At 45.9% G+C, this 24,431-nt stretch overlaps 1 protein-coding gene across 1 annotated transcript; it reads right to left on the minus strand.

The window, feature by feature from the left end:
• Nucleotides 1–710: 710 nt before the first annotated feature.
• Nucleotides 711–4,052, minus strand: ISLR (immunoglobulin superfamily containing leucine rich repeat). The gene is made up of 2 exons (XM_016201916.2): nucleotides 3,833–4,052; nucleotides 711–3,016 (listed from the first exon to the last, which is right to left on the minus strand). Exon 2 carries the CDS (start codon nucleotides 3,006–3,008, stop codon nucleotides 1,734–1,736), a length of 1,275 nt encoding a protein of 424 aa, XP_016057402.1. The 5' UTR covers nucleotides 3,009–3,016; nucleotides 3,833–4,052; the 3' UTR covers nucleotides 711–1,733.
• Nucleotides 4,053–24,431: the final 20,379 nt, after the last annotated feature.

Raw genomic sequence — 24,431 nt, forward strand, 5'->3', positions numbered from 1 at the left:
TTGACATGCTACTGATGACACTTGCTCAGTGGGAGCTACAAGCTGATGAAGTGGGGGGAGAAGTGCTAAATGTGGGCCAGGAGGAGGGGGGAGAAGGTATGGCTAGCCTCCAAGGCTCATAACTGCTACCCCAGATTCCTTGGTCTCCCTGCCTCCACTTTGTTGGGTTCAGCAGTCCTGAGGGCTCTGGACAGAGGTGGCAGAAGCCTCTCCCACAGGGTCTTGTCCTATGTGTAGCACCCTTTGATTTGGAAAGGGTTGGGGATGGAGGCAGAGGAGAGACGTATCTGACCCAGCACAGATACGGGTTCCTATAGTCCTGAGGTCCTGACCCCATATACCTGCTCCCCATCCTAAGAACCCTGCCCTCATCCCCACCCACACTTCCCACCCATCTGCTCTGTGGGGAAAGGCTTCTATGAAAAGACTTCCCTCCAGGAATGCCATTTCCTCTTCCTAAAGAGGTGGGAGGAACTACATTCATTTCCTTTGGTTTCTCCCTCAAATCTGTTCTCTTATTCTCAGTCTCCCTGGGCCGTTTTCTTCCCTCCCTCCTCTCTCCTCTGTGTCCTATGTCCTGTGTCCCTTCCCTGCTCTCACCCCTCCATCTTGCCTAGCATGCTCCCCCTCCCGCCTATACTCCCCAACATCTCTCCCAGGGGCTGGACCAGGAAGAGGGGCCACAACCCAGGCACTTTCTTTCCGGCCTCTCTGCAATGCCTCCTCAGGCCTCTACTGGCATAAAGCACCACTTAGGGTCTCAGGGAAGCCTCTGTAGCTAGCACCCCCATTTGTCTCAGGGGATAATTTGTGAGGAGGGACATCTGTAGCTCAGCTCAGCTGGAGGCCCAGCCTCTTGACCACCGCTGGGCCACCCATGCTACCTACATGCCACACAGCCTGTGTGTGCCTCACAGGCCCATCCCATGCGAACAGGCGAGCTAGTCATCCTGACTCTCCAGCGCCTGGTCCTTCCCCTGACAAGGGCTTCTAGATCAGACAAAACTCTAGGCAAACACAGGAAAGCATCAGAAATGCTATTTATTTTTCTGCTGTCCCCAGGCTGGCTGGCGTCTTTGAAGGGGTATGCTACAGACGCATACATGGAGAGAAAGGCAGGGCAGGCGTCCAGGAGGGAGAGGCAGAGGCTAAAGGAGGAAGGGTGACAAAAGGAAGGCCATCCCGGATCCTCTGGTCCTGTCAGAGATGAGGACAGAGGCTCCGGAGCCCCTACATCATCAGAGAATGCCACAGGGCAGCAGAAGCTCATGCAGGTCACTGAAAATCTCAGAACCACACCAGCCACTCACCCTATATCCCATTCCTTTCTCTTGTGCCCTGTCTGCTTCAGGCTACCTCTCTGCCAAGCTCTAAGCCCTCAGCTTTGCCAGCTGGTCGGTCCCAATGCCTGGAATTCCATCCATAAGGCTTTGCCCGGTTGGTTAGGGCAGTACTCTATTAGCATGCTGCACCCCTAGGAGAGCACGGGCCATGTGTTTAGCAGCAAGGAACACTGAAGACTGTGTGTTATGGGATCAAATTCTGTCCTAGTCACTAGCTTTGAGCAAGTCTAGAAGTTGATGTGGTGAGTGTTCCAGAAGAGATGAGAAGGGGAAGTAAGAAGATGTATTGTCCCCCATGCAGGCCTTGGGAAGTGTCAACACCAGACCTCTCCAAGGGGAGGAGTCAGGGAGGCCTTGGGGCTGCTCCAGCTCAGCTGGGTGGGGGCAAGGCTAGAAGAAAGTGAAGAAGAGGAAGAGGAGGCTCTGGCCCAGCAGGAGCAGGCCTGGGGGCTGCTGCCCAGAGACCCCCTCCCCTGCTGCTGCAGCCTCTGGGCCCCCAGTGCGGCTGAGGTAGATGATGACCACATTGTCCTCAGGACCTGACGGCTGTACCTCATTGTCAACCACATAGCAGCCCTTACCCTCGGCAGCTTTGCCATGGAACCTGCTCCCCAGCACATCCTCGCCACCCTTGCCTGGTGTAGCCAGTGCCACGTTCACCGAGCTCTCCGCACTGCCCAGCTCATTGGTGGCCAGGCAGCTGTAGGTGCCTTCCTCCAGCTTGCCAAAGTCAGGGATGAGCAAGCTGCCATTGGCAAAGGCCTGGAAGCGTGGCTGGCTGCCGGCTGCCAGGGCATGCCCATCAGCACCCACGTTGGGGCTGGTGATCTCCACCGTGCCACCAGGCGTCTGGATGTGCCAGTGAAGCTGGGGGACCGGCTGCCCCTCCACGTGACAGTGGAGTGCCAGCACGAAGCCAGGCCGCAGCTCGGCACCATCCTGGCTGGGCTGGTAGGTGAGTTGCACCAAGGGTGCCGAGCAAGGCAATGAGAGCAGGCGGTTCAGCGGTGTGCCCTTTAGCACATGGGGCGAAGTGCAGGTGATGTTGTCCTGCTCTGGTATGGATACAGCTGTGGTCAGGGCCCACGTCTTGAACCACATGATGCCACAGGTACACTCGAAAGGGTTGTTATTGATCTGCAGGTGGGACAGTGCTGTGAGTGGTGCAAAGGTACCCTCGGCCAGTGTGTGCAAGCGGTTGTGGTTGAGCTGCAGTGAGCGCAGGGCAGGGAGGCTGCGGAAGGCATCTTGGGGGATGAAGGTCAGCTCATTGCTATCCATCTTGAGCAACTGGAGGGCACTGAGTTTGTGCAGGTTGCTCCAGGCAAAGTCAGAAATAAGGTTGTGGCTGAGGTCCAGGCTCTTTAGATGGCCCAGAGAGGCCAAAGCGCCAGCAGCCACTGTGCGGATCTCGTTGTGTGCCAGCCACAGCGACTGCAGCAGGGGCACCTCCCAGAAGGCACCCTCTGGCAAGCTGGGCAGCCGGTTGGCTGACAGGCTCAATGTGGTCACATTGGCTGGGAAGCCAGGCGGCACAGCCTCCAGGTCTCGGTAGGCACAGTCGGCGATCTGGAAGCCGTACTTCTCCCTACAGTCGCAGGGCTCAGGACAGGCCTGTCCCAGGCCCAGGAGGACCGCCCAGCACAACAGACACAGCTTCTGCATCCTACCTCCTGCAGAGAAGGATATGCCACTGTGGTGACTCCAAGCACCCATGGAAGGTAGTTGTCCCAATTAGGAGCCCAACCCAGAGCTCTTCCCCATCAGAAGGCCCTGCCCCACATAAGCTAGCTAAGACCCAATACCACTTAGCCCACCACTCCTATTTTATAGAACAGGAAACTGAGGCCCAAAGAAGGGCCAGAATTTGCCCGAGGTCATGCAGCCAGGAGAGGTAACAACAGGATGGAAGAGAACCCCAGCTCCTCCTCTGAGTGGGGAGCTCTCCCTGCCTCGGCCAATTCCTAGCTGACTTTATGACTTGAAATCTGTTTTCTAGTTGCCCCCTCCCCCAGCACTCTACAGAACCTCCTTCCTGCAGTCCCACATCCTGGCCACAGTCCCTCCCACCGGAGCCCCCATAGATATGCTTTGTCCTGGCCCAGACAAGGCCCCTTGTGCAGTACACACCACCCCATCCACCCCACACCACCCTCCTATGCTCCTACTGGCCCTGACCACAGCAGACACCAGAGGCTTTCTACAGAAGCACCCCCATGGCCTGTTCTGTTAAAACTACGTGAGGCAGCTGCCTAAATAAACCTCGTCAGGACCTCTCAGCCGGCTTGAGCAAGGCCAGGGACTCAACCCAAATGCTGCTGGAATTTCCGGGGCTGCGGTTGTAGGAGGGGTACATGCCTTGGGCAGGTCCAAACAAGGGATTGTCCAAAGCACCCCGAACTAACAGGAAAGTGCTCAGGGCATCCCTGGGCCCAGCAGGCCTCCCCCTTCTCCTACTGGCTATTGGAGCCCTCCCCCGGCTGGCTTACCTTCAAAGTACTCTTTCTTGGTCAAGCAGAGCCTCTCCTCAGATGGAACCAGAAACCAACAAAGGCCAGAGTTAGCCCAGGACAATCTGCAGGGCCAAGGGCACCCAAGGAAAGAGAAGGTTGCTGGAGTAAGGGGCAGCCTGGTCCCTGCCCCCAGGAGCCCAGCACCAGCTGCTGAGAGGACACTGCAGGAAGGGAGCCCAGGCAGCCTGCCCACTCCCTTCTTCCAGCAAAACAACTGCTTCTCTACAGCAACAAGGACCTGTGTTTCATAAGTGACACCAGAAACTTGAGGGGGAAGATGCCAAATTTTTTTGGCTTTTTTTTTCTCTCTCTCACTCACTTTTAGCAGCTTCAACTTCCTTAAAGGCACAGCTCTAGCTGGACAGGACATAAGAAAAGATGGGGCAGAGGGGTTTTTATGGTGGGAAGGGCAAGAAATTTAATCTCAAGGAAGGTGGGAGGCTTCTAACTTCAAACAATAACAAAAGGGGGCTCCGTTTTCTAAGCTGGGGCCGTATGAGTGATTATGTGTGTACTTATATGTACATGTACATGTGGGGGTAACATCTCTCTGTGTGGGAATGAGTTTGTATGTGTGTTTGTGTGGATGTGGGTGTGAGACTGTGTGTGTAAATTTGTGGGTGTTTGGGAATGTTTGAGTGTGTATTTGTGTTTGAGTAAGTGTGGACTGTCTGCTTATTTCTGTCTGTGTTTGTGTGTGTGCATTTGTATGTATATTTGGGAGTGCAGTGTGTGTGTGTGTGTGTGTGTAAGAGTGAATATAAATCTCTGCATCCATGTGTCTGTTTGGGTAAAGGGTGTGTCTCATTGAAAAGCTGAGAAGGCCAAAGTGTATGAAACACTCAACAGCCTTCAAGGCTTCAGTGAGAAGTCAAAATGTTAGGCCTGTTTTTGTAAGAAAACACATCCTTTCCCTGCTGGTTCTGCAGGTGGGCTGCCCTAAACACACACCGCTATCCAGGGAGGTCCCAAGGCTCCAGCTTCAGTTCCCCATTGCACTGGGTGGGTGGGGTTAGGGAGGCAGACGGGGAGGTGACTTAGTTCCTACCCAGTAGCAGGAAGCTTGGGACAAGAACCAGCTGGGCTTCCATTGCCTTTGCTGGAACTCTGAGATACCCAGGCTCACAGTTCCATCACCCAGGACTACCCACCTGACAGCAGAGATGAGGTTGAGGAACTTCACTCTTTCTAGAATATTCTCTTTGTGGCCTCCCTTGGTGCCTGGAATTCCTGAGCTCCACTATCCCAACACTACCTGTGTGGAAGGGGCATATGCCTTCAGGGTGAGGATATCTGACCCTTTTTTCTCCGAACAGGATGTCCCAGGGGAGAGGGAATGAAGAAGAGAAAGAGGTTCCAAACAAGAGAGCTAAAAGAAAAGTAAAAAACTGAGGGAGCCCTTAAAAGCTTTCTAGATATTTTTGCTTTCCACAGCACAAGTCTACTTGTGTCCCACCAGTCCTCTTCCCCCAAACTTCCTTTCCTTCTTTCTGTATACCTGGCTGAATTCTGTTCATGACTCAACTTGCCCTCTTGGCAGGGCCAAAGGACAAACAGGTATCACCTTTGGCTGAAATTATTCCCAGGGAGCACCATCCCAACTCACCACATCCTCATTCTTCCCCAACAAAGCAAGGCTGCAGAAGTCTTGGGAAGCAGTGTGTTGCCTGAAAAATACCGTGGTCTGATGCTGAAGATATTCTTATAATCTAATTGAGCTCTCTCCAGCTGCAAGTGAAGCCCTGTCTGGCATCATCACTATTGTGCTAGAGAATTTTGGGAAAGTCCTAAATTTGGTGAATCAACCAGGAGCTGGAGGCACACATATCCAGAGTTCAATACATCAGAAACTTCAGTGCAGTCCAGGGAGGGCTTCCTGGCGGGGGGCGGGGGGGCTTCACTGTGCTTCTGCACAGCCCGTACATCACCTCACCCACGCCACGCAAGGGCCATCCCACCTCTCAGGTGCTCTGAGGAGCTCACAGTCTCCACCTCGCCTCCTCTAAAGCACACGAGGGCTTCAGAATGCAAAGATCCTCCCAGAACTCACCCTGGACTGCTGCAGCTGGTTCCTTCTGGCACTTCAGGCTTCCATTACACACCATCTCCTCAGAGCATCCCTTCTGATACCACCAAGGTTAAAGTAGGTTCCCCCATTAATTACCTTCACAGATCTCCCTGTTTTTTCTTCAGAGCTCTTACTATCATTTTCCTCCCACAGCTTTTGTTTTCCTTGGACTTACTAATTGTCTTTTTCTTGGTGTATGTTGGGGGGGAGGAGGGAGGATGGAAAGGTAGGGGAATGGGGGAGTTCGTTTTTTGTTTTGTTTTTTTAATGCCTATCACTAATTTAATTCCCAACTCTCGCCTAGTTGGGTGAGTCTCCTCTGGACATAGGTAAACAAATAAAGTCCTCTAACAACTAGAAGGGCTTCTCTTCTTTAGTCTTCCAGAAGAACTTTCTCCCTGAGCCTTCCGACCTGCTCAGTTCGGCTCCTTTAGCGGCCTGCTGTCCAGAGGTTCGCAGGGATAGCCTCCTCTACTATTCAGGCTCCCTGTCACCTCTTGGGTTGCATCTCTTGCTTTCCAGATCCCATCTCATCTCCTCCTTAGTTTACTTATTTTGGCAGAACACATCTGTCCAACAGTGAATCAAAGATATACCTGCCACCATAATGAGAAGGTATCTTCAGACCAAAAGACAAAGCTGCAGCTCCATAGAATATAACAGAATTTATTGTTGGGTAATTTACTTATGGGAAGACTGGGTGGGAGTGGAACAGACAACCCTGCAACATGCACGGGTTGTTCTCCCCTACAGACCCGTCTTTGTACTTTTTTAATAGTATAACTCAGGTGCTAATGACTGACAAGACAAGGGGACAATGAATGCAGCAGCACCAGGGGCCATCTTTTCTGGTGGTCTTGCGATAGATGATGGTTTATAATTGATACTTTTACTACTTTGATATTTATCTCAGTTGTCATGTCATCCTGGCCATTACTAATGAAAATCTTTATGGCTACGTTTTAAGGAACACAGGTCACCATCAACTAGCAGGCTTTGATATGCTTACAAGGATAGTGAGGTTGGTCAAAGGTCCAGCATGAAACTTAAAAATGAAATGAAATCCTCGACACAGAGATGGAGTTGCTTTTATTCATATCTATAGCTACACAACATCTTCTGATAGCTTCCAGAAAAGGTGCATGGGAGATACATGCACCTTTGAGATCTTGCATGTCTGAGAACTCCATTCTGTCCCGAATTTTGATTAATTATCTGACTGGGTATAGAATTCCAGATGGAGATCTTTTTTCCCCAGGATTTTAAAGGGGGCCCTCCTTTTAATGTCTTTGCTTTAATGTACTGGTATTGAGGGGTCCCCAGTTCTCTGATGTTGATTCTGTGCATGGTACCAGGGGTTTTCTTTCTGTCCATTATCCTAGGAAACATGCCCAGTGTTGTCATTCCACCCTTCTAATGATTTCTGCTTTAAAATTTTTAAATTTCAAAGATTCTTTTTTATTAGCTAAATGTTTTCTTTAAAATACATTACATGGTAAGTAAATTTAAAAATAAAATAAAATATATTGAATCCCATTCTTGTTTCATGAGTATATATTTTATTTTTCTGAGGGTAATAATCACCCTTTTATTACTTTTTTGTTAAAGTTTCTTTCTATCTCTATTATCTGTTTGCTCCAAGTTGCATTTTTTTCCTGTTTGCTTGCTTGTTTGGGACTCTGTCTTTCCCATCAGAGGTTTCCTCAATTAACTCACTCAGCAGATATTTACTCCTATTTATTTAATGCGAGACCACCTCTATGAGAGAGGAAGCCTGCCAAAGGCAGACATCTGGTTCTCTCAGTTGTTAACCTCCAGCATAGAGAAGATGCTCAATAAATGTCTCTTGACTCAATGGATGGGCTAGTTGGATAAACATTAGATGCCAGAAATGAAAGCACTTTTGAGGTCACCTTCTCCACATCTTTATTTTACAGGTAGTGACTCTGGGCCCAGGCTGGGGAAGGGACATTCTCAAGGTTACTTGGTTCCTTAGGACAGGACATTTTAAGAATATTTCATACAATGGGGGAGACCAACACTCTGTTAGGTGGATGAATATTTTACTAGCCTCCCTTGGGGGAGGAGCCCTTGTGCCCCCATTCCCCATTCTCAAGGACCTTGATAGATGCTCCTGGAATCCTTTTCCCACTTCGGAACAGCCATGGGGGCCTGAAGGCAAGAGAATGGAGAGGGATCTGCCCACCCAGGCAGAACTGAGTCTGCACACCTGGGTCGCTGATAACTCTTCCCAATCTGTCTGGTTGCCACTGCTGCCTGAGGCTGCAGCCATGCGTCACCTCCACCAGGAAGGACAATAGGACAAGGGCCCCCAGGGCCCAGTGGGCCTCAACTAAGAACTATTCAGGTGTGGTGCTTCACAGTGAGATACACAGGGTCACCCTCTGCTGAAGCCGAAGAGCGGTTGTACACACCTCCAAGGATGGGGCTTTTAACCTCCTAGGCAGCCCCTCTATTCTCATCTGCTGAAAGTCCTCCCTGAAAAACTCATCCCACAGGGGATAATGCAAGCAGGGGAGGAGACAAGCCAGAGGTCAGCTCCCATTCCTCCTCCCAGCCCAGGAGCTCCCTGTGGGCTGTCATCCCTAACCCCCTCCCCCCCACCCAGCTGGGCTTTGGCCTGAAGATGGGGACCTTGTTGTGTATGTGGATTCCTTGATTGTTGTCAGATCATAGATGGAGGCCTAGAGGCCCCTCCACCATCTCTGGGTCCTTAGCAGCCCCACAACAGGATAATAATCACCCTTTTATTACTTTTTTTTTGGAAGGGAGAATTGAGGGGGAGGAGAGGGCCCAGGTTTGGGAGCCCCTTCTGCCAGCTCTGTCCTGGAGCCTGTGGGCCTCAGGGTACAATGACCAACTGTCCAGGTTTGCCTAGGACTGAGGGGGTTTCTGGGATGTGGAAATTCCAACCCTAAAATACTACAGTCCCTGCCAAACTGGGATAGTTGGTCACCCTAGCAGGGGAGGTAGTGCTCACTCTTCCCACAGAGCTTTTCTTTCCTGCTTTGCCTTCCCCGCTCTCCCTGACCAGAAGAGGCTCACCCAGCCCTTCTTTTCCCCTTCCTCCCACCTCCCCCTCCCACCAAGGTGGCCAATCCCTCTCCAGCTGCTGCTGCTCAGCCTGACCCCCCACCCCAAAGAGACCCCACTCCCACTGACCAGGGGGCTTCTGGAGGCCATGTCAGCTTTTCCTGAGAGGTAAAGAAAAGTCCTGGAGTCTGGCCGGGCGTGGCTCAGCAGTTGAGTATTGACCTAGGATCCAGGAGACTGCGGTTCTATTCCCAGTCAGGGCACATACCTGGGTCGGGGGCATGCAGGAGGCAGCCGATCAATGACTCACTCATCATTGATGTTTCTATCTCTCTCTCTCTCTCCCTCTTCCTTCCTCTCTCCGAAATCAATAAAGATATATATTTTTTTTAAAAAAAAGAAAGAAAGAAAAGTCCTGAGAGAGAGAAAATAGAGTAAGAGGGACAGAGCCTGGCAGAGAGAGAACTGGAGAAAAACTGAGTGAGAGAGAAATGGGAGCGAGGGACGGGAGAAAGAGAGAAAGAAAGCAGAGAATCACTAATAGCTAGGGTTAGATCTGAAGGTGGAGAAAGGAAGCAAGATACAGAAAAGGAGATTGAGAAAGAGGGTCTGATGGACCCTGAAATGGGCTCCAAGACAAAAGGGACAGTGGCACTCAGATGTGTTGCCAGCTGTGGTTGTGGGACTGTTGCCATCACAGCAAGTGGGGAAAGTTGGTCTTGATCTCAAACTCGCATTCCCTCCACATTGTAGCTTGTTGGAATAATTGGGAGGAAGCTCAGCAGTTCCTGGAGGGATTTGGTTAAGCCTGTGGGTCTCCTGGGAGGAAGAGGCTGACCAGCACCCTTGAGAATATAAGGTTATATAGAGAAGGAACTCTGCTGGGGCATGTAAGTGTATATGTATGTGCACGTGTGCGTGGGCGCAGGGGGAATATTGAGATCTTTCCAGACCACCAAACTATGGACTTGATGAAGCCCTTCCCTTTCCTGGGCCTCAGTTTTTCTGTCTTGTGTGGAAGTTGGATGAGATGGTCTAATGCCCTTCAGCCCCGATGTTCTGCCATTTTAGAATTTCTAATGAATGTCTACACTTAGAAGAGGAGTCTGTATGCACACGTGTTCATGCACAATCATATTTACTTACACTCATGTGAGCCTGTGCTGGTTTTCCATATGTGTTTGTTGGTGTGTGCACATATGGTTACATGGGGTGACATGAGCATAAGCTCATTGTGTGAGCACCTAAGGCTGTGGGTGGGAGTGGCAGGGCAGCCTTATCTTCTTTCCTGCATCAGCCTTAACCCAGAGGCCCCAGCCCACAGTGTTGAGCTGGCTCCAGGCTGATCCCCCTACGGGTCCCCTTCCCACCCTTCCCCTTCCTCTTCACACCCCCTTGCCATCACCCAGGTCTTTGGGTTTCAATTCCTCAGACTTTGGAAACAAGGAGATGCCCCAGTCTGTCCCTATCTCCTTATCTGGCCTCTTCTCCTGCCCACAGGGCCCAGCCCCACACACAGCCTTTAGGCCACTGCTCTTGTTCTTTTCTCAAGGTAGACTGTCCCCCTGTATTTGCAGGGCTCACTTCCTCTTGTCTATAGAGACTTTGAAATGCCAGCTTCCCAGAAAGGTCCATGACCACCTTATATAAACAGCCTTTGTCACTCTCTGTTCCCTCTTGATGCTTTATTTGTCCCTCTTCCTAACACCCCTGACAAGTCTGTGAGCATATTTCCTGTCCATCTTCCCAGGCTGAATGTGAGCTCCACATGGGTAGGCACTTAGTTCTGTTCACTGCTACCCTCAGCCTGCCAAAAGGCCAGCTACCAAGGGGGCGCTCAATAAATAGTCGTTGAATGAATGAATGAAGAATGACCCCTGGGCATCCAGCAGGAAAGCTCTGCTCCCCACCCCCCCACAGACACATTCTCGCTTCACCACCACCAGCTCTCCTCCATCTGCCTTGCCAGCCCCTCCCTTCCTTGTGGTCTTGCCCTCCCTCTCACTGGCCCCGCCCCAGCCAGCATTTCAATACCCCCTCCTAGTATCATCCTCACTGCCCTCTCCTGACCTTTCCCTTAGTCCGCAGAGACTGTTTTCAGCAGCCACGCTGACTGGGACATGCTTCAGAGGAATTATTTTTTGTTCTTTCCCAGGCCAATCCCACAACTTCCAGGAACCCAGATATTGGCCAAACACCCAGGGCACACAGACCTAGTGTCTCCCACAGGCTAAGAGCGGAATTGGGAATGTTATGAATGAGAGTGTGTTTGATTTAAAGTTCTAGACTGGGACGAGAGTTACAGGGTCAGGATCTAAGCCCCCATGTTAGGTGTGGGGCTCTAGGAATTGGCCAAGAGTCATTTGTTAGGGGTCAGCTTGAAAAACCAGGATCAGATGTGGGTGCAGATTAAGTGGGTGGGGAGGGGTAGTTTAATCCCATGTATGAAGCTAGGTCTGGGGTCTGGAATAGGAGAGCAGCTATGGTCCCTGTGCCTGTAAGGAAAGTGAAATCGAGTTGATGGGCAGAAGAGTGGAGAGTCATGTAAAGAGAGAGACAAAGGGAGCAACAGGGAGACAAGGCAGAGAGAGAGGAGCAGGCAGAGACTGAGACATGAGAACAGGGATGTTAAAAGCGGGGACAGCCAGTAGGAAGGTCGACTCTCGCTGACAGCAGAAAGCCATTTGGTACAGCGGATGCCTGCTTCTCATCAGCAGGTCAGGCTGCAGCGCAGTTTCCATGCAATGCTGCTTCACACCAGCCACCAGGAAGAGGCTTCAGGCAGGCCACCAGGCTTCCCCCAAACCTGAGTGGATGACCAGGGGATGCAAGTGGGAGCACCAGTTGGAGATGGGGCGAGGAGCTTCAGCAGAGGCTGCTGATTATGGGAGGGCCAGGACACAAGGACAAGCTGACCTCGGCCCAAGGCAACTTCTCAGGGGAGATAGGCAGCCAGTCTGCTTGGAGATGGGGCATTTGCTGCAGATGACTCTGGGAGAGCTGCCCAGGGAGGGCAGGATGCTTCACAGCACAGGGGGTTATAGAAGTTGGGAGAAGGAAGGTGAGAGCTAGGGATCAGGAAAACTTGAGGGAGGAGTTGGGAACTCAATAATTTTCATAACAAAGCAAAGAATGCAAATGATAAAACAATCAGATTGACAGAGAGGCTTATAACAAAGCCCTGCAGTTCTCTGTCCCCCATCTTTCTTTTCCTCCTCCATTCCCCAGGAGCAACAACTTGGGATGGTTTCTGGTTTTAGTTCTGCTGTGGATACACATGTCAGGCCTGCCCATAACATGTGTAGGGCCTGGGGCAAAAGTATATTTGCAGGCAAACATACCATATGTCTAAGTATGTAAAAGTTATAAATCCTACAAACTAAGTAATATGTTCTATTCTCCTACGTTGACAAATGTACCTTCATAACCACTTGAAGGCCAAGTTCAAATTGAGAATTCTTGGACTCCTCAAAGACCCTCACCAGAACGAGGCAGGCAGGTAGACACAGTCCCTCAGCCTGTTGTCTTATTTCTCTTCCCACCCTACACGAGGGGTTACATTCATATACATGCAGACACTCCAGCCCTCACACTCAAGCTCTATCCACATGCCTGACTTCCCTCAAACTGACTTGGGCCTTAGGGGTGCACACACCTTGGTATAGTCCTCTCTGGGGAGGAGCGGCCAGGGTGAAAAGATTTACAGAGGCCCTGAAAACAGGCTTAGGCCATTTCATGTGAGCAGAAAATTCTAGGGTCTCAGGTCCTAGAAACTTGGTCCAGAAGTGGGGATGCAGCGTTTAGCTGGAAGATCCCCTTGGAAAGGTGTGGCCAGGGTAGGATTGCCAGATAAAATACAAGACACCCAGTCAAATCTGAATTTCAGATAAACAACAATAACTTTTTTAGTATAAGCATGTCCCAAATATTACAACGGATGTATTTATGCTAAAAACACACACACAAAAACACCTATTCATTGTTTCTCTGAAATTTCCATATCTGGCAACTCTTGGCCAAAAGAGGGTGAGGGAAGAGCCCTCTAAAGCATGGGAGTCAAGGCAGAGAGGGGCCTCTCACCTGAATTAAAGTGACGTTGACTTGCATACATCCAGGTTATATGCACTGACTATCACGTCCTCACTACAGAAACTTTAGACAGCATATAATGGCTCTTTCTTGTGGGTTGAACTGTATTCCCTCCAAGAAGATATGTTGATGTCCTACCCCCAGTGCCTCAGAATGAGACCTTATTTGGAGTATATTTTGCTGCTGAACCAAAGAGTATGTACCCAAGGATTGCATTTCTTCCCTCTCTAACCCAATGTCAAGATGCCCAAGCCACTCCAAGGGTGGAAAAGAACACACCAAGGTCCTGTGCGCTCAGTTTTTTTAGGCTCCAACAATTGCTCAAAGGCATGAGACGCATTTCATTTGCTTTATATTTGGGCAATGGCTTCTTTGTATAGCTTTTGATTTTCCTGGAGTTTCTAAAGACTTTCTTTATTCTTATTGTCAAAAGAATAATGTACCTTCTCCAAATATATTAAGTTCTCACCTAACATCATTGATAGGTTCTTGGATTTTAAGCAAAACACCATATAAGGAAACCAATTTTATCATAGGCTGATGTAAACAAGACTTAAGTTCTTATGGCATATTTCTGGTCACTAAATATCACCAAACTTCTAAATAAAGACCCCAAACACTTCTAATATCAAACATTGATATAAATGTGAGCTATACATACATTTAAGAAAGGTGAATAAAAAAAAGTGAGAATGGTTTTCTAACTCACTACTGTATTTCAGTTCATGGTCAAGGGGGCGCTGGGGCCTCTCCCACCGGCACAGGGCACAAGGCTGGCCCCACCCTGGATAGGACGCCTTCCACACTCACTCAGATGGGACAATGGAGTCGAGCCAGTTCGCCTCACGGGCACGCACAGCTGTGGAATGTGGGAGGAAACCCACGAAGACCTGGGGAGAAGGACCCAACTCCACAGACAGTGGTGCAGGCCAGGAATTGATGTTTTCTTCTCATCAGTACTATGATGAAATGACATTATTTCAGGGTCTGCTGTGCTAAAACTGACCCAGCTTTGTACACATCTTGTGCTGACATCGCCTGGTATTAAAAGCCCCCATTTTCCTTAATTACTTGCTTTATTGACATATGAGAGTCTTTTGTTTATTTTGGCTTTTCAAGTGTCTTGAAGCCCTTTGAAATCTCAAGGCCTTCTCTATTGTAGGACCCAGATGGAGACAGGGGCAAGGGGTGTGACAAGACATCTAATCAAAAAGCCCATGTGAAGCTGCACACTCCCCCCAGTGCTCAATTGTAATGTTGTCTCTGGAACACCATCACTGCTAGGGAACTTCCTACTGCAAGGAGTCCATGGCTTTGGAGAAGTTTTGAGGGTCCCTTTCTTGGAAGAACTCCTGTCATTAGTCTCTTCTCATTAGTCTTCTCATTCATTCATTCCAGAGACACTCATTCATTCACCCCTGTGCCCAGTCCTGCTTCAGGAATTGCCCTCAGGGAGCTGCAACAGACGGATCATGTTCTGTTGGTTTATCCTTGGCCCCTCCTTGGCGAAGCTCACACATGAGGTGGCCCCGATTGCCCGATTGCCCGCACTGGAGAAGGCACGTCCTCCCTCACCGGCTGGGCTTCTTTGTGCACCTGATCTTTTGGCGAGGCCTCTCTCCCAAAAAGGAAAGCTGACCAGCGGTGAGGAAGGAAGGGGTAGAGGGCATTTGGGGGGAGCATCTCCACTGACCAGCTTCTCTTTAGGTGTGTGAGCCATTAGGCTGGGGGGACTCCAAATGCCAGGGTGAGGGGATTTAGAGGCAGCAGCACCCATATCTGAACCTCTGTCTTGCCCAGGCAGTTTCTCAGATGTTTTTAGGGAAGAATCCTCCAGTTTTGACTAGGAAAAGATCAGGAAAAAATTATTTGATTATACCTGTTTTTAACCTTTTTTTCTTTCTTACTCAAGACAGGAATTACCAAAAATTATTATCTACCATTCTTTAAATACCTACTATGTGCCAGACCCTTTATTCATACCATCTCCTTACAACCACACAAAAGGTAGTTGTTTGTATTGTCCATCCTAGAGAAGGGAACATTGAGGTTTGGGTTAAGAAATTTGTCAGTGTCCCCTTGGTTAGGAAATAAGGAGACCAGAGTTCAAACCCAGTCAGTCTAATTCTCAAGGGGCCTTACTGGCTGGAAAGGATGTGGTTTCAACAGGAAAGGGCAGGATAAAAGACATGAAGGTGGAATTTAACAAAAATCTCAAGCCCCACAGAGGGGCAGTGGGAGCTGGATTATAGGAAGGGAGCCAGGCCAGACTGCTTGTTGGCCTTTCTCTCTTGGGCACCTAGGAGCCAGTGCAGGTGCTTGGGTTGAGCGGTGCAGGATAAGAGCTGCAGTTATGAATTCAGCATCCACTTTAGACAAGATAGATTAGAAAAGGAGAATTGTTACAAGGCTGTGTCAGTTGCCAGAGGAGAAGCAGTGGGAAGGCAGGAGCAGTGGGGTAGACCAGTGCGACAGGCCGTGAGGAAACATGACCGCAGATGGGCCACAGACTGAACCTGGGGTGAGCAAAGGGGACTTCCCTCCCGGCTGGCCCGGTGCAGTCATGGCTTCTGGGTGATGTTCACAAAGGGATAGGGAGAGGGAGCAGCTTAGACCAGAGACACTCATTCATTCATTCCAGAGTAACTTCCAGCCTCCGGTTATGAGGCAGGCTGTGAGCCTGGCTCTGGGATAGAGCAGGGGACAAGATTGACAGCAGGCTGCCACCCTCTAAGAGAGTCCTTTCTGATCAAGAGTTCTTGCCACCCCTCCCCTACTCCTTTCTACAGGAGAAATTTTAGGGCTGTGGGAGGGAGCTTCTGCGGTAGGGGAAAGCCTGGCTCGAAGTCACACACATTTCCCAGGAGCTTTCCATACCTGCCCCATCCTTCAGTTTCACAGGAGGAGTTTTCTTTTTTCAAGTTTTCTTTTTCTCAGTTCCATTTGAGGCAACTGTGAATGTCCATCAAAATGGTTACCTTGAAATTTTACAATAATGAAATACAACCATATATCTATCAGAATGACTGAAAAAGAAAATATTTTCTAAACTGAAATTATCAAAGATCCAGAGGAACTCATATATTGCTGGGGGAATTCAAAATGGTACAGTTGCCTTGGAAAACAATTTGGGAGTTTCCCACAAAGTAAAACATACATTTACCATATAGCCTATTAATTCCATTTGGGTAGTTACTGAAGAAATAAAAACATGTGTTCATACAAAAATCTATATCTCCATGTTTATAACATCATTATTCACAATCATCAAAAACTGGAAGCAACATAAATGTCTATCCAGCTAGTGAGTGAATGGATTAAAAAACACCAGTAGTACATCCATACTATGGAATACTACTTAGCAATAAAAAGAACTGAACTACTGAGACACACAACATGGATGTCCCCCAGAAGCATTACCCTGAGTGGTAAGTAAGGTGACCTACTTTTTAAAAGGACAACCCAAGACAGCCGTGCCATGCCAGGCCTCCAAATCTATAGTAATATAAAATAATTATACACATGTATGCTATTACTTTTAGAACATTAAGACTCAAATAGGGAAAATAAGTGTTTACATGAAATTGTGTATTATTCTGTACTATTTACCTTCTGTTACACAAATTCCATTATTTAAACTAAACAACATTTAACAGTGGCAATTAGTACTAATAGTAGGACTAATTAAAAATATAATATGTACAAGAAAAATATAACAATATTTTAATACTCTTTCTATCCTCCAATATGGCCATTTATTTTAACTTTTAAAACTCTGTTGGATATTTAAATCTCATAAATTAATTATTGTATACTCTTAAGGTACATAAACATAAGACTTCTAAAAATGAAAAAATGTAAACATAGTATTAATTGAACAGATATAACCTATATTTAACAAAAAAGATGGCATGTTTCCTTCTGTCCTTTGCTGCAGTAGAATATTTTTACTCTTCCAGCTCCCTTTCCCAATAATACTTCTCTGAATTGCCTGCAGCCTTTAGAACATCCTTTTTTTCTTTGGTGGTAAAACTGAGTAGAGACCAATGTAAAATTCACTTTGACTTTCAGCTCTCCTCTTCTCAAGCCTACATTACATTGGCTCCTAGAGTCAGTTCGGTGTGATGGCACCAAGCTAAATATCCTGTCAGCAAAAGTGTGTAAGCATGGAAGACTTTGGATTTTACTTATTAACATCAGCAATTTCAGACTTACAGAAATTAATTTCCACCTCTCCAAAAATGTCCATCCTCTTTGTATCTAAATACTTGTTTTGGTAGGCCAGTTGTTTGTCAGTCAAGTTCTTTGTATCCATAAATTCATCATAGATGCTCTCCAGGTCTAAAATGTCCATCATTTAAAAACATTTCAGAGCACATCAAATGTCATCACACATTAAACCTCCTCTCAGGAAAAGTGATTTTGGAGCACAGAGGTCATTTGAGCTTGTGAATTAAAGCTGGAGTTCAAATAAGTTTCAGTTTTAGTAACAAAATTCAGAAAGCCCTTTTAACTTGACAGTCCTTAACTGGTGATAATTTTTTGTTTCCAAAGCAGTCTTACTTCCAAGAAATTAGTCATTTTTTTCACTAGATGAGTTTTTGTCACAGCCTGTACTTAAATGGAACTAGTTTACCTTTTTCTATGGTCTCTTCAAAGATCATCAAAAACTTTTGGAGAAGCAGTATAAAAATTTCCATTTTGCAGTAACTCCTTTCTCCCTTCTCATCCCCAATATATTTCCAAATTAAGAAAGTTTTCACACTTTGATAATATTATTTTACAACAGGCCAAAGCTTTTATGTCTTTTCTACAAGACATCTTGCTGGCATGTGTCTAATGAGGCTATCTCCTTCCACTCCTATACATAAAATTTTAAAAATCTCATTAAGTGCTTCTGCATGCCTTGAGAAAACTGAAAAGCAACCCAAAGTTTTATTTTGAAAGTCTCAATAGCACAGGTAAATCACACCCCCTCTTCACAGTGCTATGTAAAAGGTGTGCAGAACAATTAGCAGGTAAGATTTAAATTTTTTTCTTTGATAAGAAGTTCATAGAGTGAATGGAATTTTCCAAAATTTATATTTGCACCATTTGACAAATATGCAGATAGGTGAGCAAAGTCTAGTTTGCATTTGGACAAGATATCAACAATCTTTTGTTTTACATATTCTTCAATTTCATGGAGATCTTCACAGTAATGAGGACAATTTGCAACTCCATCTTTCAAATCAAAACACTTAAGAGCTGGGGAGAACAGGTTTCCATTGCCATGCTCAACACTGCTTGAGACACTGTAGAATTGATGCCTGCTGGACAGATTCAGCTCTGCACTGTAAAGGGTCCCACATCTGTTAGCAAAATTTCTCCCATTTGTTCCTCAACAGAACATTTTAGTTGCAACCTCTGAGCCAGGAAACATAACTTCAGTTAGTTTCACAAAGCAATCAAGGAAACAATATAATAATGAGAGAGTTTGTTTGTGTGATATGCCCAAGCTAATTCAGAGGCTGTTACGTTCAACTCAGCATTGTGTCTTTTTGGAGGCTAAACAAATCTGATTGATTTAGAAATACCTGTGCCACTCTGGACTTGTGAGATTCAGCCTCCGTATGTGGTGAACAGATCCCTCCCTCCTCAGCCAGGCTGCTGATTACGGCCCAGCAGGCAACCTCCACACTGTGACAATAGCTGAAGCACATCTCTTGGAACAAAATAAGAGTTTGTCATCTCCCCAAACTAGAGCTGTTTTTCAGGGTGTCTTTTCTAGACTGATGCACAACTTATCAACTGTGCAGATGGAAAGGCAGGAGGTGATGCTATACTCACTGCTGCTTCTCCGTCTTACACACGACTGAGAAGTGGGGGCATATTTGGCAACATCAGTGACGGGAGGATTTCATTAACATAAAACCCCCAGTTCTCTGTGTTGAGGTGGGGCAGGGATAAGAGCAGATTCAGTTCCTGGGGTGCAGCCTGCATTCACGGACCAGGGAATGGGTGCACAGACCGGATATGCCTTTGTCATCAGTTATCCTTGGGCAGGACTCTGCTCCACTCAGCCTCCTGGGAACAGAAAGTGCTCTGTTAGATTGGAATGGACTAGGAAGAGGTCAGTTTGTTGTAAAGATTCCTGGGAAACAGAGGGCTAGGCCACCTGACTGCAGGTTAGCTACAAAGTAGGTCAGTGGGAGAAGAGTGAGACACTGCAGGCAGCCTGAGCTCCAGAGAGCACCCACCAAGAGGAGGGGAAATGTCTCTTACTGTTGGGTGATTATATTTTATCTAGCTTGTGGCCATTCCAGACAGCCCAGAGAATGAATAATCAGCTAAAAATTTTTTTTTAATAAACGGAAGAAAGAGAAAAACCTACCAATATTAGAATCAAACCATAAAAATCCTTAAAGATGGATAAGTGTTTGCAAAACTCTCCATGGGGAAACCAGTGATTAGGATGTTCAGTGACTGGGGCATTCATGTATGCTCAAATTGCTTTTGACGAGTCAATTTTTTGCCACAGTGGGATGCTAGTTCTGTTGGACAGTGTCATTTTTCCATGCCTCTGAGAGTCATAGACTCCAGGAAGCTGGCAGAAATGCAGGGCTTGTCAGAAGACAGATATGGGATCCAGAAATAGTCTGGAGCCGGTCAAGAATGATGAAAAGATAAACCAGGCCCAGCCAAGCCACCGGGGGGTTGGGGGAAGGTGAACAGATTTTAATTGACCTGCTTTGTCAAGAGCAGCTGACTGACAGACCCACTTCTTCCCTCAGTCACAGGTGGGCCAGGCTGCCACAGAGACATGTACGCATCCAGCTGCAAGAAGCTGGAGAAGGTAAACATGAAGAAAGCAAGGCAAGGGCTGGCAGGGAACTCAAAAAACTGGCAATAATCTTTGCACCTCTAGCCAGCTGTTTTAACTTCACATGAGACTGTCATATTAACCATGTCAAGTCCATTATTGTTGCCCAGTCGTTGACTCCATCAGGAGTGAGGACATTCAGAGATCTGCTTCTGCATGGTATAGCTCTCTCAGAAAAGTAACTTAAGACCTGGTTGGATAGCTCAGTTGGTTAGAGCACTGTCCTAATATACCAAGGTTGTGTGTTCAATCCTCGGTCAGGGCACATATAAGAAGCAACCAATGAATGCATAAATAAGTGGAAAAACAAAATGACATTTCTCTCTCTCTCTCCCTTCCTCTCTCTATCTCTCTCAAATCAACAAATTAATATTTTAAAAAAGAAAAGTAACTTAAAATTTCTCACTCTGTGACTATACATATTTCCAAAGCAGAAGGATGTGTTTCTAGAATTCATGGTAACTACATCTGTGAGCAGGAAAAGCCTCGCTTATAGGGCAGGCTTCCTTCTCTGTCTCCTGAGTTGAGCAACCATTACTCCATCCATCCATCCATCCATCCATCCATCCATCCATCCATCCATCCATCCATCCATCCAGAAAATACATATTCAGTAGCGCCTGTGCTTCAATTGCAGTCTAAGCTCTAGGAAAGAACGGCGGGTCAGGCACTACTCCTTCTGCTACACCTCCAGGTTTCTGATGTTATCCACGATTTTATTCCCAGCAAAAAATGTCTATAATTTGTCAAACAAACACAAATCCAGACTCAGGGAGAGACTTTAATTAGAAAGAAAGACTATTGCAATAGGGAGAACAAGTCCACCTCAGAGATCTTTGAGTGTGTTAATGTCAAATAGAAAAGGCTCTTCTTTCATAGCGTAGAGGAGAGGCCAGCACACATAGGCAGTCTCTTTGAAGGGGAAGCTGAGCAAACAAGGGAAAATACTAGTGAGGTCTGACAGGAAGGTGTTCCTTTGTGGTCAGCTAATTCCCAGGAGAGGCTGGTAACGGGGACATGTCCCACTTTTTTGTGCATGCTCAAGCTTGGGAGAAAGCTGAGTTCAGGGGCCTGTAGGAGAGGGACACACCTGCCTAACTGCTGTCAAGGTAAAGCAGAGGGTTAGCCATAGGCAACTCCAGGGACTAATGCTTATGATAAGTGGCAGGTAAGTGGCAAATATAAGACCACTGTGATGAATTTCATTTCCCAATCATTTGCCAGTAGCCATCCACTCACATGCTCACATAGACAGACCCATGGGGCTCCTGTCCTGTGCTGATTTTGATTGCTTTACTTTATACAGTATTTTATATTTTTCTGGTCCACAAATAATATCATTCCCTCTGACTGGTAAAATTTAACCTAATTATACCAAGAGCACATCCTATAGCCAAAAAAAGGGAGGAAATAGTTCATATATTCCTTTGTTTACTGGATAGAAAAGCCAGAAGATGGACATAGAATTTGTAACTTCCAGATCTTGAGAGGAAAAATACAACAAAAAAAATTTTTTGTTTTACAGGAAATTATGAACTACATTTATAATTTTTTTCAATTACAGTTGACATTTAATAATATTTTAAATTAATTTTGTAACAGGGGATAACTACACTACACTTACATAAAGCTACCCATATTAATCTTAGTAAATGTTAAACTCAGCCTGTTACTCTAACCTGATATTATTCTCTTGAAGCTAGAGTTTGCATGTTAAAAGTTTGTTTTTGTTTTAGTATACTCTACAATTCAGGAGTTTCAGTTCCTGTATGAACCTAAGGAGCAGTGTGACCTTCAAGGCCTTGACTAATGCCAACTGCCCAGACACAGGAATTCAATCAGATGGCCTACTCAAGGATGCTGACCATGAGAACCCATATCGGGACGAGCAAGGACACTGCCTGCACGTCCACAGTCCCTCCTTGTTCTGCTTTCCCTCTCCATCCTTATAAAAACTCCTGCCTGCATTGAGATCTTAAGATGAGTTTTTCTGAGGACACGAGTCCCCCATTTTCTCGAATTGCTGTCAATTTGAATAAACCTCTTTCATTTTTTTCACCAGCACCTGTCTCACAAGTTTGGTTTTCATTGTGGCAGGCAGCCAAACCCAGACTTGGTTTCAGGTGTACAGCATAGTGGCTAGACATTTATATAATTTGTGATGTCTTCCCCCCTGATGTTTCAAGTACCCACCTAACACCATACATAGTCATTACAATATTATTGACCATATTCCCTATGCTGTGACTATTTTGTAACACCTAATTTGTATTTCTTAATCCCTTCACCTTTTTCATCCAGTTCCCCTCACCCTCCTCCCACCTGGCAACCATCAGTTTGTTCTCTGTATCTGTAAGTCTGTTTCTGTCTTGTTTGTTCATTTATTTTGTTCTTTAGATTCCACATATAGGTGAAATCATATGGAATTTGTCTTTCTCTGTCTGACTTAGTTCACTTAGCATAATACTCTTGAGGTCCATTCATGTTGTGGCAAATGGCAAGATTCCATTCTTTTTTATAGCCAAGTAATATTCCATTGTATATCTGTTCCACATTTTAAAATTTATTTTTTAATCCTCACCTGATGATATGGTTTTAATTGATTCTAGAGAGAGAGGAAGGGAAAAGGAGACAGAGAGAGAGAGAGAGAGAAACATTGATGTGAGAGAGAAACATTGATTGATTGCCTCCCCTACTCACTCCAACCGAGGATCAAACCCTCAACCTGGGTATGTGCCCTGACCGGGAATCAAATGAATGACCCTTTGTTGCAAGGGACGATGCTCTAATCAACTGAGCTGCACTGGCCATGGCAATACCGTATCTTCTTTATCCAATAATTTATCTATGGGCCCTCGAGTTGCTTCCATATTTGGCTATTGTAAATAACACTGTAATGAACATAGGGATGCATATATCTTTTTGAATAAGTGTTTTGGATTGCTTCAGATAAATACCCAGACGTAAGATTGCTGGGTCATATGGTAGTTCTAGTTTTAAATTTTTGAGGACCCTCTGTACTGTTTTCCATAGTGTCTCCACCAATTTGCAATCCCAGCAACAATGTACAGGGGTTCCCTTTTCTCCACATTCTTGCCAACACTTGTTGTTTGTTGATTTATTGATGATAGGCATTCTGACAGGTGTGAGGCAGTATCTCTTTGTGGTTTTAAATTTGTGTTTCTCTGATGATTAGGGACGTTAAGCACCTTTTCATATGTCTATTGGTCATCTGTATGTCCTCTAGAGAAATGTCTGTTTAGGTCATCTGCCCATTTTTAAATCAAATTAATTGTTTCTTTGATGTTGTGTGAGTTGGTGAATATCTTGTCCCATTCAGAGGTTATCTTTTAGTTTTGTTGATGGTTTCCTTTGCTGTACAAAAACTTTTTAGTTTGATGTGGCTCCATTTGCTTATTTTTCCTTTTGTTTTCCTTGTCCAAGGAGACACATCCAAATAATAACACTAAAGGTGATATCAAAGAATTTACTGCCTTTGTTTTTTTCCTGGAAGTTTTATGGTTTCAGGTATTACATTTAAGTCTTTAATCCATTTTGAATTTATTTTTGTATATGGTGTAAGAAAGTGGTCCCATTTTAATTTTTGCACATATCTGTCCAGTTTTCCCAACACCATTTATTGAACAGACTGTCTTTACGCCATTATACATTTTTGCCTCCTTTGTCATAGATTAAAATTGACCATATAGGTGTGGGCTAATTTCAGGGCTCTCTATTCTGTTCCATTGATCTATGTGTCTATTTTTATGGCAGTACCATGCTGTTTTGATTACTTATGATAGATAGCTTTATAGTATAGCTTGATACAGGTAGCATGATACCTTAACTTTCTTCTTTCCCAAGATTGTTGTGGCTATTCAGAGTCTTTTATGGTTCCATATAAATTTTAGGATTATTTGTTTTAGTTCTGTGAAAAATGCAGTTGGTATTTTGAGCCCTATTTCATGAATTCTCTAGATTGCTTTGGGTAGTGTGGACATTTTATTTATTAATTAATTAACTTGTTTGTTTGTTTGTTTAATTTGAATTCTCACCCAAGGATATATTTATTGATTTGAGAGAGAGAGTAAGAGAAACATTGATTGGCTGCCTCCTCTATGTGCTCCAATTGAGGATCGAACCTGCAACCTAGGTATGTGCCCTGACTGGGAATCGAACCTGCAACCAGCCAGGGTGGATAGTATGGACATTTTAACAGAGTAAATTCCTTCAATCCATGAGCATGGAGCATGCTTCCATTTTTTTGGAACTTCTTCAATTTCTTCAGTGTCATATAATTTTCTGAATAGGGCTTTACCTCCTGAGTTAAATTTATTCCTAGGTATCCTTTTCTTTTTTGATGCAATTGCAAATGGGATTGTTTTCTTAATCTCTCTTTTTGATACTTCATTATTGGTGTATAAAAATGCAACCAATTTCTGAATATTAATTTTGTATCTTGCTACTTTGCTGAATTCTTTTATGAGTTCTAATAATTTGCT

The sequence above is a fragment of the Miniopterus natalensis genome, chromosome 1 (assembly GCF_054644295.1).
Source record: "Miniopterus natalensis isolate mMinNat1 chromosome 1, mMinNat1.hap1, whole genome shotgun sequence".
In the NCBI taxonomy this organism is placed as follows: Eukaryota; Metazoa; Chordata; class Mammalia; order Chiroptera; family Miniopteridae; genus Miniopterus; species Miniopterus natalensis.

Excerpts from the sequence above, each read along its gene's own strand:
- ISLR (XM_016201916.2), bottom strand. The coding sequence starts at position 3,008 with ATGCAGAAGCTGTGTCTGTTGTGCTGGGCGGTCCTCCTGGGCCTGGGA.